At 37.0% G+C, this 14,676-nt stretch overlaps 1 protein-coding gene across 2 annotated transcripts in view; it reads left to right on the top strand.

Moving 5' to 3' along the window:
- LOC127625621 (calcium-dependent secretion activator 1-like) overlaps positions 1 to 14,676 on the top strand; it is a 142,355-nt gene that overhangs the window by 60,181 nt on the left and 67,498 nt on the right. For both annotated transcript variants that reach the window (XM_052100907.1, XM_052100906.1), the window contains exons 8-12: positions 297 to 408; positions 1,663 to 1,799; positions 5,403 to 5,469; positions 10,375 to 10,483; positions 11,221 to 11,433. In XM_052100907.1, coding sequence (XP_051956867.1) covers positions 297 to 408; positions 1,663 to 1,799; positions 5,403 to 5,469; positions 10,375 to 10,483; positions 11,221 to 11,433 — 638 coding nt within the window. The remainder of the gene's footprint in view (positions 1 to 296; positions 409 to 1,662; positions 1,800 to 5,402; positions 5,470 to 10,374; positions 10,484 to 11,220; positions 11,434 to 14,676) is intronic.

The following is a 14,676-nucleotide window of genomic DNA, read 5'->3' as shown; positions in this document are numbered from 1 at the left end:
TGTCTTTAATGTCTGTGTTTCCACCAGACTATTGGAGTGCAGTTATACACCTTCTGTAGCAGGTGCTTTTTAAACCTAGTGCAAATATTCACACTGTATTATTTATTTTTTCTTCTTTGAATCCAAATTGCCTGAACACTGTTCCAGATCGTTCTGGCCCAAGTTCAACCTGACAGTCTGGTTAGCAGACTCTCAGGTAGAAGGATAAGATCTGATATAATTTAAACTCTCTCTCTCTCTCTCTCTCTCTCTCTCTCTCTCTCTCTCTCTCTCTCTCTCTCTCTCCTTTTCGTTAGTTGGGGGACTCAAGGAGACTTCACCACTACTCATCCTCTCCCAGCGGTAAAAGTGAAACTTTTCACTGAGAGTACAGGAGTACTTGCACTGGAGGACAAAGAATTGGGACGGGTAAGAAACCCACACACGCTTGCACAAGCACACACACATACATTTGATTTCCTATCATAGGGACTTTGGGGACATTCCATTGACTGCTGTTGTTTTCCTACTGAGCTAATTATATTTCTATCCCCTTATATGGTCCCCACTATGTAGGCAAAAACTGACCCATCATCACTTATACATCTCTTTTAACAGTGAGCACTGATCTGATCTCAGTTCTGCCGTTAGGAGGTGATCAGCTCTAAAAATTATTTTGTAAAGCTTTCCAAAATGTGCAGGCCCACTGTGTGTGTATAGCGGTTATAATAGATTTATCTATCCACTGAGTCAATGAAGCATAGAGCTGCTCTACCCCCCCCTCATCTCTCTCTCTCTCTCTCTTGCTCTAAAAAATAAGCCTGCAAAGAAATAAAATCAGAAAGATAAGTGGCTGATTTCGACTCTTATGCTAATGATAGATGAATTCAAAGTGTAGTGAGATATAAAGAGTGTAAATGGAATTTGATTTGCATTGAATAGGAGCACTGGTGGAAAAAGTTGTTACTGAAAGCTGCAGTGCCCCACTTTTTTACTTCCACCTTTTGAGATATGTAATCTACATTCAGTGGGGTCCAAAAGTCTGACACCACATTTAAAATATGGGATTCAAAATCAAATTGAAATGTGGAAATAAACCGGTTAAAAGTGTTATGATCTGGGTTCCAGTGAGGAATGGAAGTGAATGGGGCCAATCCGTAAATGTTAAAATACTTGCTATTTTAAAAGTATAGACACAATATGTGTGTTATATATGATTCTAGTGTGATACAATCACTTTCTAACCTTTTCTGGGTAAAGTTATAGACAATTTTACAACTTTTTTGCCATGAAGGTGTAATGTCAACAAACACTAAACCCCTATAATGTCTAAAAATTATGATTTAAACATCTTTACAGCTCAAACAATACACACATTTAAACAGAATAATTAATGTAGTGGTTTCATAAGATTATAATCTTAAAATTTCTGCCTTTAAACCCTCCAAACATTGGTCCCATTCACTTCCATTGTAAGTGCCTCACTCTAACATAAAAAAAAAAAAAAAAAAAAAGGAGGGGCAAGTCAAAATATATATTTTTTGTAACATTATGCTGTCGGAATATTCCTTTAAAAGCACCCTACTTTATCCAGTATGTTCTGTATTTATAATGTAAATTATGTACACTGTTTTCATTCATTGACAATCATAAGAATTGTGCTTATCTTTGATGCGATTTTAGGTTGTGTTACATCCAACACCTAACAGCCCCAAACAATGTGAGCTCCATAAGATGACTGTTGCCAAAGGTTGCCCAGATGACCTGAAGATTAAATTGGCTGTTCGTATGGACAAACCACAGAACATGAAACATTGTGGGTAAGTGACGTCTGTGTTCTACTGTCTCATTTTCTCTGGCATGCTGTTGCGATTTTCAAATGGTTCCAGAGCTCAGTCTGCTACTAGCATGGACAATGAACTGTACACTGGTCCATAACCTCCACTTTGTCAACTCTAACTCTGAATAGACTCTGCACAGACTCAAGACACTCAACTGTTCAAATAGTTACCTGTGTCATAACATCCTGTTTGCCTTATCAAACAAGTACTGTGATCCTTTGGCTCCATCTACTGGACAAAGTAACACATTTTTTTTAAGTGCAGAACTTGGCTGACATGCAATGAACCATTGAGACCTGAAAATTAGATCATCTGTACAACACTTTTGTATGAATTGTACAGTCTAAATGATATCAAACAAAATTGTTTGCAGGTAAACTTTGAAATAGATGGTATGTATTATTTATTTCAATGCCATTCATTGTTTTTTGAAACTGTTGTTGTAGAAATCACATGCATGTGTCCATTTTATTTATTTATTTGGCAGTTTTTCACTGTTTCTCCTGCTCCTGAAATTTGTGACATTGTATACAGTATGTTGTCACAGTACTGTGCAACTCACACATACTCACTAATGGGAAAATTCCCTTAAGAAGATTGAATTATTCCCTATGTATTTATTCAAAGATATTTATCAGCTGATACTGAGGCTGTTGCATAAACTACATTAAGTACTGTAATAATGTCAATTGAAATTGCTACGTTGTTAATCCTAAGGAATGTCTAATGCTGTTAGTCCTAGTCTGGGTGTTCTTTTTCTAAAAGTGCTAAAATGCAGAACACACAGTGGGGTCTGAATCCATATTTTGCCTTTTTTCATTTAATACAGTTTTTCATTTAAAATAAGCATAATCTGAATTAAAAGTTTAAATGCAAAAATCATATTTTGCACATCACTGATTAAAGGCATAGTTCACCCAAAAATGAAAATTCTCCCGTCATTTACTCATCCAAATGATGAGTAAATGATGATTTAGATTTTTAGAAGAATATTTCAGCTCTTTAGGCCCATGCAATGCAAAACAAAACAAAAACCACATAAATGCAGCATAAAAGTAAGACTCCAGTGGTTAAATCTATATTTTCAGTAGCAATATAAGGTGTGGGTGAGAAACAGATCAATATTTAAGTCCTCTTTTACGATCAGTCCACATTTTCAATTTCACATTCATCTTCTTTTGTGTTTGGCGAATTTCTCCATGCATTTCACCACCTACAGAATGTATAGTAAAAAAGTACTTAAATATTGATCTGTTTCTCACCCAAAGTGATTGCATCACTTCAGAAGACATATATTAAACCACTGGAGTCGTATGGATTACTTTAATGCTGCCTTTATGTTATGTTTTTATCTTCAAAGGTCAGATTACCAATCACTTGCATTAAAAGGGCCTTTTAAAAGGGAGATATTCTTCTAAAAATCTTAATTTGTGTTCAGCAGATGAAAGAAAATTATACTCGTCTGTGATGGCATGAGGGCGAGTAAATGATGAGAGAATTTTCAATTTTGGGTGAACTATCCCTTTAATGAAGAGAAAAAGTAGAAAGATGGAGGCAGAAAGAAAGAGAGCATAGGTTGAGATAGAGAGAACAAGATTCTTAGAGAAAACAAAAGTCAAAACAGCATGATGAATCATTGGTGCTCCAGTTTACCCAGAACAGATCCTCCTTTACCTGCAGCTCAATTTATTTATTTTTTAACCACAAGGGGGCACTATATCTACACCTGAAAAATCCTTAGTGTTCACATTCCTGTGATATTCCAACTCACTCTACTTGTTGAGGAAGACTAATATCTCCCTTTTGTTATATATATATTTGCATTATGTTCCGTAGCAGGGTATATATATATATATATTTTATATTTCTATTTATATATTTTATTAATTTTATATATCTATTTTATATATAAAATAGATATCTCAACCTTAATTAAATATGATATATTAAACTATTAATTAAAAGATATATAACAGACAAATAGATTTTTAAGTATACATAATATGCTCATAATATATATATGCAGTACTGTGCAAAAGTTTTAGACACTTGTGAAAAATGTTGCGTGGTGAGGATGTCTTCAAAAACAATGAAATAAATAGTTTTCATTTATCACTTAATGTATCACATACAAAGTCCAGTAAACATAAAAAAGCTAAATCAATATTCGGTGTGACCACCTTTGCCTTTAAAACAGCCACAATTCTCCTAGGTACAACTGGATAAAATGTTTCTAGGCTGTTGGCAGATAGGATGTTCCAAGCTTCTTGGAGAGTTCACCACAGTTCTTCTGTCCATTTAGGTTGTCTCAATTGCTTCTGTCTCTTTATGTAATCTCAGACTGACACAATGTTCAGTCGGGTACTTTGTGGGGGCCATGACATCTGTTGCAGGGCTCCCTGTTCTACTCTTTTCTATTTGCAAAGTAATGTTTGGTAGTATAACATGTATATTTCCTATTGACAAACTAAAGCTGAAGAATAAATAACCATCTTAAGACAAATATTTTTGTTAAGACTTTTGCACAATACTGTATATATAAATCTGCTTGTGTGTGTGTGTGTGTGTGTGTGTGTGTCTGTGGGCGGGTTTGGATAGTTTATGAGGAAATGTTTTTAGTATTATGCTATAATGTGGTTTATGAGGACATTTTAGTGGCCCCATAATTTGAATCCCTCAAAAAAAATATTTTTGTGAGGGTTAGGTTTAGGGGTAGGGGTTAGAATCTATAGTTCATACAGTATAAAAATCATTATGTCTATGGAGAGTCCTCATAAGGATAGCCGCACTACATATTTGTGTGTGTGTGGGCAGTTGTGGAGAGAGTGGAGTGTTTTCCATACCTGGGCAGTGTGCTTATGACCAGCTCTGGTTTGACAGCAGAGGTCTCACTCTGAATCAGTCAAGCGGCATTATCTTTTCATTGGTTGCGTATCGCTGTGTGGAAGCTACCTGGTTTGTCGCTCCGCACGAAGCTTCAGGTATTCTCGTCCACGGTCATTCCCTCCCTTCTCTATGCTTGCGAAACGTGGACTCCCTAATGGTCTTCCATCTTCGCCGGTTAGATACATTTAGGCTGGCCTCCTAAGATCCATTCTGGGTTTAATCAGGCTGGATTGTGTGAGGAGCTCACAAAACAGTGTCAAGATCGGCCTCTTTGGAGGAGGCTTGTGAAGGACGCTACTGGCCAGTTGGAGGAAGTCGCCCTCCAACAATGGTGCATCAGCCAGTCATCTCAGTCAGTCGACCCGTGTCACCTGTTGGATCTGTCCCGTGGCCTCCTGTCAACGGGCGTTCGACACTTCACGTGGCCTTAACGTGCACATATCCTGGTATAAGTGTCGTGGTGATGTCACCGCCACTTAGTGGCGAATGCCGGTTGTTGTTGTTGTTGTGTGTGTGTGTGTGTGTGTGTGATGTAAATACATACCTGAAATAATTTATCCAATATACAATTATACTGTGGATGAAAATCTAAAATAAAGGCAATAGTTGCATATTATCATTCAAATGAAGAAAAACACATCCAGCATGCTATATCTTGACACTATGATGCAACATCTGCTCTGTGTCTGTTCACAGATACCTCTGGACTGTTGGGAAAAACCTGTGGAAAAGATGGAAGAAGAGATTCTTTGTCTTGGTGCAGGTATGGGCTTTTTCATCTCAGTGTAATTTCTAATGGAGGCAGTTTCCTCCCCTACTTTTTCATAAATTGTTGCATTTCCATTTCCATTGTATGTGTAAAAATTGGTTCAGTGATGTAGACTAGATTCCTGGCTCTTTCTAGTATATCACTACAGCAGTGTGTGAGGTACTTCGATGGAGCCTTTTTTATTTCTGTCCTCATTGTGTGCACTTCAGTCAGCTCCTCTGTGGCGGGTTGTAACATGTCTGAGAGCTAAAAGTTGACAGGCGGCTTGACAAAGTAAAGGACCAGCACTCACAGCTAAAAGAGCCCACATCACACGCCCACCAGTCGCTCGCAGCTACGGCTACAGCAAGTGACAAACAACAGTCAATACATTGACATTATTTATTTACCTTAGTGTTTGTGTGCATGTGTGTCTGTGTGGTTGTGTGCATGTGTGTCTGTGTGGTTGTGTGCATGTGAGCGGAAAAACATTACGTGATTCCCTGTTTGTTAGAATCACAGAGGGTAAGAAAATATGCCAGAATGCGCTTTTCCTGTTTCTGATTTCTGTTTTGGTTTTTATTTGGCTATGCTGGTTTCACACTTTTTGTTTGTTTGTTTGTTTGTTTTTTCCTTTCACTTTTTGTTGTTCTTTCTACTGTTGTTTTTGTGTCAGATCTTGTGCAAGTATTCACACAAACATCAACACTTCCATCTGTCTCAGTCCTTGACTTGTAATTTTAAGTGTTTATGTAAACAAACGTATTTTCATATGACATCAGACATATTTTCCATCATATGCAAAACAACTTAATGGTATTTAAAATGCCCATAAACAATCAATAAAACTGAAGAATGTACAGCAAGACCTACTCTATGTATGGCTGTTTTCTTTGGTATTGCCAAAAGATACATTTTGTTTACTCTGAGACATCATTATTATACAATGCTTACTGAATAAATACAATGCCATTAACATCATATCAACCCATTTCTCAATATTAATATTAATATTGTGAATGAATTAATTTTGTTTGCGTGTATTCCTTATTGAATGACTAGAATTTTGAATGACCAGAATTTTGATTGACACTCAGAACAATTCTTTGTAAATGGCCCTGCATTTAATGTGGGGTTTGTGTTACAGGGTGAGTGTGAGTTTACTGTTGCATTATTCATAGATAATTACCACACCATGTAGACCATTTAGGGCTCCTGTTTGATGGAGGCTGGCATTGAAACAAGGTGTCATAAAGAGGTGTCTTTTCCAGTGGTGACACACTTCCCTGTGGTTCTGCCGTGCCTTTTATTTATTTATTTTTTGCAGTATCGCCTAGCTTTTATATATATATGAGGCTATTTGATGTATAACATGTCCATGAAGCTTTTAACATCTAAAATATAGATAATTTATTTTTTGAATGTTAAAATCTCATATGCCATCTTAATATGCCAATTATAAGTCAGTTATAAGTAAGACATTCTTAGATTAATCATGCATAAATTGTAACAATGTGTCCAGGGAAGATTCTAGGATTTTAAGCAATGACACTATAAAACAGTATGTGCATGTCTAATGTATTTCACTACATAGATAGTTGCATAGATAGTGTTTTGTTTTTCTAAACTGTGTTTACACCATTTAAGCTAGCCAGCTAAAATGTATTCAGAATATTGTCATTTTCTATAATAAACCCTTATAAAGAAATAAAAGTAATTAACACCATCTATAGAACCATAGACCCAGACAAACCATGTATTATTGTAACTGTCAATTTATATGGCAACATGTTTCATCTGTCCTAATTATATAACATGAATCCATTTTTAAACTTCTGTAGATTATATTATATCAAACACCACAAAAACCTAGTATTACAATAAATGGCACATTTTGCTTGGTCATTATTTAGTGCGGTGAATTAACTCCAGATGAATTTCCTCTGTCAGTCATTAGATCGTAACTCGAGATTTTTGAACCTGTTCAAAAGTTCAGATTTGTTCATTTTGGCATAATTCGCTCAGTGACCATTTTTGTTAATCACACTTCTACACAGTAGGTGGCAACAAATGAACCTCTTTTGTGTTTTGAGTGAGCTAGTCATTAGACATGAGTGTAATTAGTCATGTGACATTATTGAGAAATGCATCAAGTTTAATATTTGCCAGTCTACAAATCTACTAAGAGACTTCAGCAGAGTGTTTAAGCAGCATAAGCATTTCCTCGCAATGACAAGAAAGCATATCTGTCATTTTGTGAACTGCTGTGCATGCTTATCAAGCTATACAAAAAGACAACAATATTATACATTTCAATTACACCCTGATGTCATTGTAATGTCATCATCTGTCACTTTTGCTCATAATTTATCCAGCCCCTTCTTCTTGTTGTTAAATGGGATTACTGAACTAAACGAATGACATCCCTCATCTGCTTCAGTCGATCAACAGACGCTTGTTCTCGCTTGTTCACGAATCATCTCTACTGGTTCAGTGAAAGGGCGTATTCATTTAATGGGTCAAGCAGACATGAATAGGGTCTAGCAACGCCTATGACTGTGGCTCTGTGGTGCAATTGAAATATTTTAATGTTTGTTTGTTCGTACAACCAATGGAAGATAGGGAGGTTTTCTATAACCTTTGAAAACTGTGATTATTTGCGTTTTAGTTTAGTGATGCTAGAAATTACACAAGTCAGTTTTTTACCATAATCTTTTTTTTTCTTTCTTTCTTTTTCTTGCCTTTATTAGTTCATTTTAAATGGTCCTATGGTTTGATAAATTAATTATAAAAAGTATAACTATTCCATATGGTCTTTCAATTAATATGTTCATACAAACTGCATATGTACAAATTATAAAAGAATGGGCAAAATGCTATTTAATGTCATTTTATGTAGAGTATATCATGTCACACCACAGGACGTCAACTTTTCAAAAGTATTTTATGTCAAGACTTGGTAACACTTTACTATAAGGTTCCATTTGTTAACATTAGTTAATGCATTAGGTATCATGAACAAACAATGTGTGACGAGGCAGGCAAAGAATGAGGATCTAAGTGCAGCTATATTAAAATAAACAAGAAAACTCAGAATAACGAAAAACACAGGGAACCTAGCACAGAACATAACAAAACATGCAAGAACTGACAAACTATCAGGGGAAAACAAGGGCTTAAATATACAAGGGAACAAACAAGGGAACGAGGAACACCTGGGGAAACAATCAGGGAATGAGAAATAATCAGGGAGAACCAATCAAGGAATAGAACTACAAAGGACTACAAAACTAAGTACAAAAACAAAAGACAACAGGGAATATGACACAATGACCAATATATGAACAATATTTTGTTTACAGCATTTATTCGTCTTTGTTAATGTTAGTTAATAAAAAAATTGTTCATGTTAGTTCATAGTGCATTAATTAATGCTAACAAACAACTTTTGATTTTACAAATGTATGATTATATGTTGAAATTACCATTAACTAAGATGAATTAATGCTGTAAAGTATTGTTCATTGTTATTTCATATTAACTAATGTTGCTAACTAACGTTAACAAATGGGACCCCTTTTTATATATAAAACATCTATTGCCTCTACATGGTTCTGCATCATTCAATGCTAACACTGCTACTCCATGCTCTCCTCTGGTCGCTATCGAGCATTGATATCTGTAGTTACTAATGCCTCTGAGCGCCCATTCTGCTCTCGCAGTAAACTGGAAGCATAAGGCCCAACATAATGATTCAACGTGAAGTCTTAATTATTTTACGGTTGGTAGGCAATATGACAAAACAGCAGGCAGACGCTCTGTGCTTTCTTCATCTCCTCGTCTCTCCCCTCATCTCATCTCTCTGATGCGCCGACTCAGGCATGCAATCTTACGCATCTGAATATGGTAATGTGTTTGAGTGACCTGGAGGGGCTTGGGTAGAGCGTGGTGGGTCTATCTGAGTTTCTGTTCTATATTTCCACCGTTGCGTCCATCGATTCCCACTGCCGTGTTTCACCGCTCTCCCTCTCTCTGTCCACAATGCAGTTTGCACAACATCGACAATAACAAGGTTATTTAAAAGAGCAAAAGCATGCAGGGGTAATCAGAAAGCAAAGTCATTTAAAATCCTTTAACTGTCGGTTTGACAGCGGGTTAGTGGCCCCACCAGCAACATGGCGAGCAACCACTCCATCATAAAGCCTCACCAGCTTCTGACATGCCCAAACTTTAGTGCTCAAGTGTGTTAGAAAGGGTTGATGTGTACAGAGTGTGAGTACATGTGTTTGTGTGAGTGGGTGGGGTGGGGGTGGGGGGGTGCCCCGGTGGCGTCCCGAAGGCACCTGTGTGCCACCAAGCCAGATTGGGGCCCCGAAGCCAGCCCAAGTGCCCGTCACTCACATGACATTGAATTTATCATGTCACTCGGAGGCACAGCTCTGCGCAGAGTGAGAGAGGGCTGCCACTTTCAGCAGAGGTGATGGAGGCACTGGATTGGTGTAATGCTGCGGACAGGGCTGTGGTATGACAGAGAAAGGCTTGACAGCAGTGTGTTTATGTGTGTATGGTGTGTGAGAGTATGGATGCATGCGTGCTTTGTGTGTGACTGGCACCTAGCTGCACGACTCACATCTAGAGTGACAGAGTGTCATCCCACACTCATCTTTCAGTCCCGTTTGATTGACAGGACAAAACCTAAGCCAAATCCCACCCCACCACTGACCAAGACAGCCCCCTCTGAGATACCACAAGCTCTCTCTATTTGAACCCTCTCACTAACCTACAGTGGACAAAATTTCGGTGTCGATTTTGCACTTCCATTTTATAGGAGAGGATTTAATGTAAATTATTAACACTTTATGCAAGTGTCCTCATTATACGTGGAGTGTTTTTTTGCTTACGTCTCAATATTCTCCCTAGGTGAGCCAGTACACCTTTGCCATGTGTAGCTACAGAGAGAAGAAAGCAGAACCTGTTGAACTTCTCCAATTGGATGGATACACTGTGGACTACACCGACCCTCAGCCAGGTCAATGCAGCCAATCAGAATAAATTCTGATAAATTGTACTCACCCTCATTTTGTTCCAAACTCATAAGACTTTATTTCATATGCAAAACACAAAAGGATCTTTGGCAGTCTTTTCAATACAATGGCAGTAGATAGTGCCTCAATTTAAAGCTTACCCACAAAAGACCCAAAAGTGTTATACAAGCTATATACAGTACATAGCTCTCATTACATTTCACTTACCTGTTTTACTGGCATGCACAGAGGTACCAGCAGGTGGCATGTGCTTCTATGTTCAATACTTATTAAGGCCCTAGAGATAAGTGGCTCATTTCATTAGTGTTCAACATACAATGGTAATTATCTAGTTAAGATCAATTATTTTTGAACGAGACCTTTCTGAATCTTTGCATATAAAACATGCACAGTGTATCTTGGTTATGAACAAATTAAGAACACAGTGTTCTGTCATTTTTATGTTGTTGATAATTTTAAGTATGTTTGCATTGGTCTGCTTTAACCAATGCATCAATAGTAGTTTATTAGTATATTTTGTGAGGTAACACAATTGTTCTTTATGAATGCACTTCTATATTAATCAGATCAAATGTATTATTTAATGATTAAATCCATCTGATTATGTTCGGAAACACCAACAAAAGCATTTTTAAGGGTCAGGTAGAAATAGCTAATTTCTTTAAAATTTTATTTATTTCATTTTTAATTAAAGTACAAAATATGAATATATTAAATACAGGTCTGGATGGTGGTCGGACTTTCTTCAATGCTGTGAAGGAGGGAGACACTGTGATCTTTGCCAGTGACGATGAGCAAGATCGAATTCTTTGGGTTCAGTCGATGTATCGTGCCACGGGTCAGTCCCACAAACCCATCCCCCCGACCCAGGTGCAGAAACTCAACTCAAAATGTGGGACAGCACCACAGATGGACGCCCCCATCTCTCAGTTCTGTAAGTATGGTTCAATCATTGATTACTTCTACAGATCAACTCATGCTGGTTGCAGTGACACACACCACACAGGACTAGACCTGCATTTAAAATGAAACATTATTTAACATTCTAAATATTATGGGCCAGCTTTCAAAACTATAGGTTAAACAAATTCCCATCTTTCAAAACAGCACATTGTGTCTGTGTATCTCTTTTGAGACCCTGTTTTACTTTTTTGCCCATTCATTACCTGTGAGTGTAATTAGACCTCCTGGGTTAGTGTGGAGTCAGTGGGCAAAATAACTAAATGATAATGTAATGAAAAGAGAAAAACGTTTTTCATCTATGTCCCCTGGTCTGTGTCCATTCTGTCCTTTTATTTGTTCTTTCTTTCTTTCTTTCTTTCTTTCTTTCTTTCTTTCTTTCTTTCTTTCTTTTCTTTCTTTCTTTCACCCCTCCCTTCTCTTCTTTGCCTTCAACATGTGGGGGAAAAAATTATATTTCAAAGTATTGCTATATGTATTAAAAGTATTACCTCACATTACTGAATTAATATATACAAACTAAGCTTAGAAGATAAAGAATTTGAGAAAAATGTATACATGGATAAATATACATACAACTAATAATTAAATACATATCTTTCTCCAAAACATGTTTGCCACAACTATTGGCACCCCTAGAAATTCTTATGAGTAAAATATATCTGAAGTATATTCCCATTCATATTTAAAAATAATTAGTACACCTGTGTGACAATGAACATGAAATTGTTCAGCAATGTCTTCCTGTTTCACATGGGTATAAACATGAGGTAACACACAGGCCAAATTCACTTATTAATCCTTAAATTAAGTTATGATGTGCAGCAAAATGTTGTTGAGCTTCACAAAATGGGAAGTGGCTATAAGAAAATAGCTAAAGCATTGAAAATACCCATTTCCACAACCATGGCAATAATTAAGAAGTTCCAATCAACTGGAGATGTTACAAATTGGCCTGAAAGAGGACGTGTGTCTATATTGACTCCATGCATGGTGAGGAGAATGGGATTGAGTGGCCAAAAATTATCCAAGGATCACAGCTGGAGAATTGCAGGAGTTAGTTGGGTTTTGGGGTCAGAAAGTCTCCAAAACTAGATGCTCTCATCCAACAAGAAACTCAAGCATCTTCAGATTGCCAAACACTAATGGAACTTCAAAAGGGACAGGGTTCTATGGTCAGACGAAACAAAAAGAGAGCTTTTTGGCCGTAAAATCCAGAGACGAGTTTGGCGCGCACAGAGAGGTAGCAATATGGAAAAGTACCTCATGCCAACAGTTAAATATGGTGGTGGATGTTTAATGTTGTGGAGCTGTTTTTATGAAAGAGTCCTGGACATCTTGTTCAGATACATGGCATCATGGACTCTATCAGATACAACAGATAAAACATAAAAACCTGATTGCCTGAAGCTTAATATTGGCTGTGGTTGGATATTCCAGCAGTTGGATATTCCAGCAGGCCAATGATCCAAAACAAAAATCAACACAAAAATAGTTCAATGACCACAAAATCAAGGTTCTGCCATGGCCATCCCAGTCCCTGACCTGAACCCTATAGAAAACCTGTGTGGTGAACTGAAGAGGAGAGTCCACCAGCGTGGACCTCTAATTTGGAAGGATCTGGAGAGATTCTGTATGGAGGAATGATCTCAGATCCCTTGCCATGTGTTCTCCAACCTCATTAGGCGCTATAGCAGAAGATTCAGAGCAGTTATATTGCAAAGGGAGGTTGCACAAAGTATTGAAAAAAAGGGTGCCAATAATTGTGCCACACATATATTTTAGAAAAAGATTTGTTTTTAGATAAAACTTGTGTTGTGTTTGGAATTGTTGATATCTATTGGGGATATATTTTTGAGACTATTTGGAATGAAATCCAAAAGGATAAACAATAAGGAAATATTTTTAACATCCTTCTTTTCTCATATTTACCAAGTTGCCAATATTTTTGGCCACCACTGTATATATAGCTTTTATGTTAAAATAAACACACAAGAACCATGGTATGCTTTTCTCACAGTGATGAGATTTGCTTTACAGTGTTTCTGTGGCTCTACGATAAAGTAAAAATAAACTAGGCTCTCCAAAGTCCAATGAAGTTTACTGAAGAACAGTGGCTTAAGATCGCAACATATCACCGCTTTCAACCACAATTTACTAAACATCAATTATATTGGATCATGGCCCAGATCTCAATAAAATATTATATTGCCTGTCCCTCCTGATTTTTATTCCTCTTTCAGATTACTATTTCTGTGTATCACGACCTCCTTCTGTCATGATTTGCTAAATGTACATTATGTATAGGGAACTATGCTGCTCTCTTTCTATATCTCTCTATTTCTTTCTCTCTCTCTGTTTTTCTGCTCTTTTCTGCTCCATGTGAGTGTATATGTCACTCTGGTTTGTTCCCTCTTACCCTGCTCTCTTGTAGCCGGACTGAAGGGTAAGTGTTTTCCTGTAGCAGGCACAGATCAGATAAGCCGATACGGATTATCTGACAAAAGCAATGTGCAATTCGCTATTCCTCTTCAAAAACTCTCATTACCTCTAAGGTGTCTCTCCTGACACTTCCTACTCATCCCTCTGTTTTATATCCTTAGGTTTGAAATACAAATTCACCATTTATAAGACCAGGCTGCATGTGAAATTTTATTTAAGAATGTTTTGGTCTGATTAGCAGTTGCATACTTACCTTCTCTCAACATGATTCTATTGTGTCATCATCTTCTAAATTCAAAGCACATTTTCACACACATAAAGGAATATTACAGTCATAAAATCAAATCCATCTGTTCCCTGTTGGCCAGTATATTGTTGGATGAAATCCACAGCAGTTGTCTTTATTTAACAATAAAGATTTCAAACCAAATTGAGATTTTAATGAATTATATAATTGTAGTGATTTTTCTCTATTAAGGTTGTTGATTTATTGTGCTAAATGAATTCTAAAAAACCACTGGCGTGCTCTGCACCCCTCAGCAGCTGTTAATTACCATGTTAAGAGTGACATACTATGAATAAAACAGTGTGTCTGCACCCTGATTATTTCTGGGAGCTATCAGTAGAATGTTACCAAATAACTACTTGCTAGTTCACACCAGTTTCTCTCATCTGTAGAAAGTAGTGTTGTCAGTGTTTTTGTTTTTTTCTCTTAACCTTACGACAGCGACAAATTAAATTGTTGTGGTTGCAGTTTTAAATGTGGGGATAAAGA

The sequence above is a fragment of the Xyrauchen texanus genome, chromosome 32 (assembly GCF_025860055.1).
Source record: "Xyrauchen texanus isolate HMW12.3.18 chromosome 32, RBS_HiC_50CHRs, whole genome shotgun sequence".
In the NCBI taxonomy this organism is placed as follows: Eukaryota; Metazoa; Chordata; class Actinopteri; order Cypriniformes; family Catostomidae; genus Xyrauchen; species Xyrauchen texanus.
This window is presented reverse-complemented; position numbering and strand designations above follow the sequence as displayed.